Here is a 4,353-nt window from a genome sequence, read left to right as displayed (position 1 = left end):
GAAAAAGAAATGAGAATCCAGGCCTCTGGCACATCACCTACCCCATAGAAAGGTCTATCACAGACGACTATGATATTTAGATATCTGAGCTCTGTCCTTCTTGGAAAAAGATAAATGCTGTAGACAGAAAAGATGTCTATAGAAAGTTCTCAGAGTCAGCAGCTGCCAGTTTTCTGAGATCGTCTTTGTTCATTCAAGTAAGTTCTGAAAGTAAATCAGAGTTCATCTTCGAAGTTAAAGCAACCTGTGATCACTTGGAGCAGTAGTGTTGGAGAAAACCAGACAGCAGTGGTGATTTTATGAAATATCGATCGGACAATAAAATGGTTTTCATATAGACAATAAAATGGTATTCATACAGACATTACATTAGGCTAGAAAACAGACATGAATTAAATCTCAAATATCTACATGTTGTGCAATTCATTTTCTGTGCCTCATGTGATTAATATGAACATTAGGTTAGTCAGTGCATATAAAGTTTTTAGAATACAACACGGCACATTTGTCAACTCAGCAAAATTAATGGTCTCACTAGGAAAATTTGTTACTTTATAAAAACAATTCCTAGCTTAAATTAGCATAAGACATTACATAGCTACTTAGTTGTCTCCAACATTTACCTTTCTGTGGATGACACAGATTTTTTTATCTGAATGCCTATTGATTTATATCTCCTTATTTTATGTTTTAAGGTTTGTGCCTCCATTTTCCTCCTCTCATAGCTTTCCCTCTAATTACATATCCATTGTATACTTATGATATTGATAATGCTAATGCTGAAAACTAATCAGGATGATGATGTCATCAATGAGAGTCCATAGGCACTGTAATCATCAGACCCTAAAAAAAGATGTGGAAGTCATAGTTTGATACGGTGAAACATACGGAATATGGCACGGCGGATGTCCTTTGTCTTGGCACTATAAATAAGAGGGTTAAGTACAGGAGGCACAAAAAGGTAGATATTGGACATAAGGACATGTATGTATCGTGGAGCATGCTTCCCAAAACGGTGGACTGTAGAGACCCCTATCATTGGCACATAAAATGCAAGTACAGCCAAGATATGTGACACACATGTGTTGAGAGCTTTAAGGCATTCCTCATGAGAAGCAATGGCCATAACAGAACGCAGAATGAGCACATAGGAGAGGAAAATAAAAAGCAGGTCCATGCCAAAAGTAGACACAAGAACAAAGAGCCCATAGATACTGTTGATGGTGATGTCAGCACAGGCAAGCTTCATCATGTCTGGATGCAGGCAGTAGGAGTGGGAAAGAACATTGGATCTGCATATAGGTAACCTCTTGATGAGGAAGGGCAGAGGGAAAAGGGTGATGAAGCTTCGAGCAGTCACAGCTAACCCCATCCCAGCAATGAATTCATTGGTGAGAACAGTGGCATAATGCAAGGGATCGCATATGGCCACATAGCGGTCAAAACTCATAGCCAGCAGTATCCCTGACTCCATCATCGAGAAAGAATGAATGAGAAACATCTGGACTAGACAGGCCTCAAAAGCAATGCTGCGTGCATCAAGGCAGAAGGTTCTGAGCACAGTGGGCAGTGTGGCCATGGACATGGCCACATCACTGAAAGACAACATGGACAGGAAGTAGTACATGGGAGCATGGAGGCTAGGCTCCACTCGCACAGCCTGCAGGATCACAGTGTTTGCCCCGAGGGCCACAGCATACATCACACAAAGGGGCACTGCCAGCCAGGGGTGGAGGCTCTCCAGACCAGGGATACCAGTCAGGAGAAAGGAGGCAGGGCGAGTGACATTGAAAAGCGCCATCACAGGAGGAACCCAGGATGTGTCTCGGGGTCAGATTTCTTGCTTGGAGAATTTTAAGATCTGTTCTCTGGAGGACGAGAAACTCAGAATTAACAGAGACAGTGAGGCAGTGTCTACAGTTAAAAGCTGGTGCACTCATGAAACCATTGGTTGGGAATAAAGTGGGCACACTGTTTTCTTCATATTTTACGGTCATCGGCTACAGACCTGGATCGTATTTCCCTGTTTCACGATATAGAATGACACGTGTAAGAATCCAGAACTAGCCCTTAACCATGAGAAACAGGTTTCTACCATGTTATTCACATTTTCATAAATGTTATAAGTATCGTTCAGGAGAAATATGTAAACAGTAATTCCGAAGGTTCGTTGTTGCAGATGGGAAGCAGTTGTTGGAATCCCTAATAACTCTGGAAGTGCATAAATATTTCCTTGAAAACAGTTTAATTCAGATAGTCCATTAATTATGGAGACAATTCCCCCAGAGGGTTTTTTTTTATTTTAGAGGTTTATGTATTTTATTTATATATGGGCTTTTCGTGCATTTGCTCTCATACCATGAACGAATTTACTGCTTTTCTTTTTTCTTTTCTTTTTATTTCCCCGGAGCTGAGGACCAAACCCAGGGCCTTGTGCTTGCTAGGCAAGCGCTCTGCTGCTGAGCTAAATCCCCAACCCCCCATGAATGACTTTAACCCCGGCAGCTCATGGTTGTGAGCGGCCATGTAGGTGCTGAGAACCAAATCAAGATCCTTGCAAAAGCAGCAAATGCTTTTATTTTATTTTTTACTGGATATTTTATGTATTTACATTTCAAATGTTATCCCATTGTTTTCCCTCTGGAACTCCCCTCTCCCATCCTCCTTCCCCTGCTTCTGTGAGAGTTCTCCCCCTCCCATCCATTCACTCCTACCTCATCACCCTGGCATTTCCCTACACTGGGGAAATCAGGCCTTTACAGAACCAAAGACCCCAAAGTTAGCATTTACCAGGGTGGGTACTTGGGAGCTAAAGGGAAGGGACAATAAGAAATTGAGGTGGTTGAGTATCAGTTTTCATTGGCACAGAATTAAACAAACAAACAAACAAACAAACAAACAACAAACCAAAATGGTTTTTGAAAAATCAAAATACGATACACCTGGTGTCAGGAGAAGACTGACTCTTCTGTATTGGGTAGAGCTTCAAAGCCTACCAACCACAGTGACACACTTCCTTCAAAAAGACCACACCTAATCCAATAAGGCCACACTTCCAAATAGTATCACACTTGGGCTAAGCATATTTTAACCACCACATCTTGGAAGGCAAATATTAACTTTTTATTTATATAAGGTATATAAGGTAAATATGCAGAGATGTAAATATAATTTATATAACTTGATATAATGCAGAGGAAAACAAAGCAATAATAAAAAGTAAGAAAAGTCCCCATATATTTGTGCAAAGACTTAAAGCAGATTCTATTTTGGAAAAATTATAAATTCTAAATATCCAATAAGTATACTAATTTTTAGAGTATAGGGTGGAATTGTGCCAAAAAGAAACCTCTACTCCTTCATATAGTCTCAAACACTCCCCAAATATCTGCTGTTCAAAAGACACATTCATGCTTTTGCACATTAGACTGAGCCCGACTCTCATACATCTCTAATGAAACAGCCACTCCCACTTTCTTGCTCACAATTTCAATCTTGTTACAAAATGTAGTCGTGAATTCCTCCTCCACTATAACATAGCAGTACACACATCACATCATCTTCTTGTTCTTAGTTTGCCTAATGTATGGACAGCATTTACATGTGCAAACACATGCATGAGTTTTGATACGTATATTCACATTTATAGCTACATGAATATAGGATATTTTCTCCCAGATGTTGTAATGTGCCTACTTACATGTTATACTATAGCCATCCCTCTGTGAGCAATTATACTGTATATTCTCTTATATTAGTGCTTTTGACTTGCTCATTATCTCAATGATGGAAAAGGATAGAGAATGCCAGAAGACTTCTCATATGGCTGATTTCTTTTTGGCTTTAAGGACACCTTCCTTTGGGAGAACTCCAGAAATTCATAGACTTATGTTCATTTGCTCCAAAATCTCAGAATGTTTATGTCACACATAAATTCAGTGTGATTTAAGAAGGGTCTTAGGCACGAGGTCAGTAGTGTTGAGGTGTGCCTAGTGTTCTGAAAGAAACGTACCATTCTCTTATTTTCTTCTTTCTCCAATTTCCAAATAAATAGGGTCAGGATATGCTTTACAAGTTCCATCTAATGGGACAGGAGGAGGAGGAAGAGGAAGAGGAAGAAGAAGAGGAAGAGGAAGAAGAAGAGGAAGAGGAGGAGGAGGAAGAGGAGGAGGAGGAGGAGGAGGAGGAGGAGAACCAAGAAGCTCGGGTATTAATACCTAAGTCAGTGAGATAGTGTAAGGACATGTTCTTTAGGAAGCCTTTCTTAACTTTGGGGGATATTAAGAACTTCAGTGCACTATGGTTCCCAGCAAGTCAGTGGCCTCCCCACTGTGCTAACAATGATCACCTGTC

General features: G+C 40.3%; 1 protein-coding gene across 1 annotated transcript; it reads right to left on the bottom strand.

Moving 5' to 3' along the window:
• Positions 1-862: 862 nt before the first annotated feature.
• Positions 863-1,801, bottom strand: Or51i2 (olfactory receptor family 51 subfamily I member 2). The gene is given in 1 exon segment (NM_001000163.1): positions 863-1,801. A coding segment is annotated over 1 exon segment (939 nt).
• Between the last annotated feature and the right edge of the window lie 2,552 nt (positions 1,802-4,353).

Source organism: Rattus norvegicus, chromosome 1 (assembly GCF_021556685.1).
Source record: "Rattus norvegicus strain SHRSP/BbbUtx chromosome 1, alternate assembly SHRSP_T2T, whole genome shotgun sequence".
NCBI lineage: Eukaryota > Metazoa > Chordata > Mammalia > Rodentia > Muridae > Rattus > Rattus norvegicus.
The sequence above is the reverse complement of the archived record's forward strand: the minus strand, read 5'-3'. Positions and strand labels throughout refer to the sequence as shown.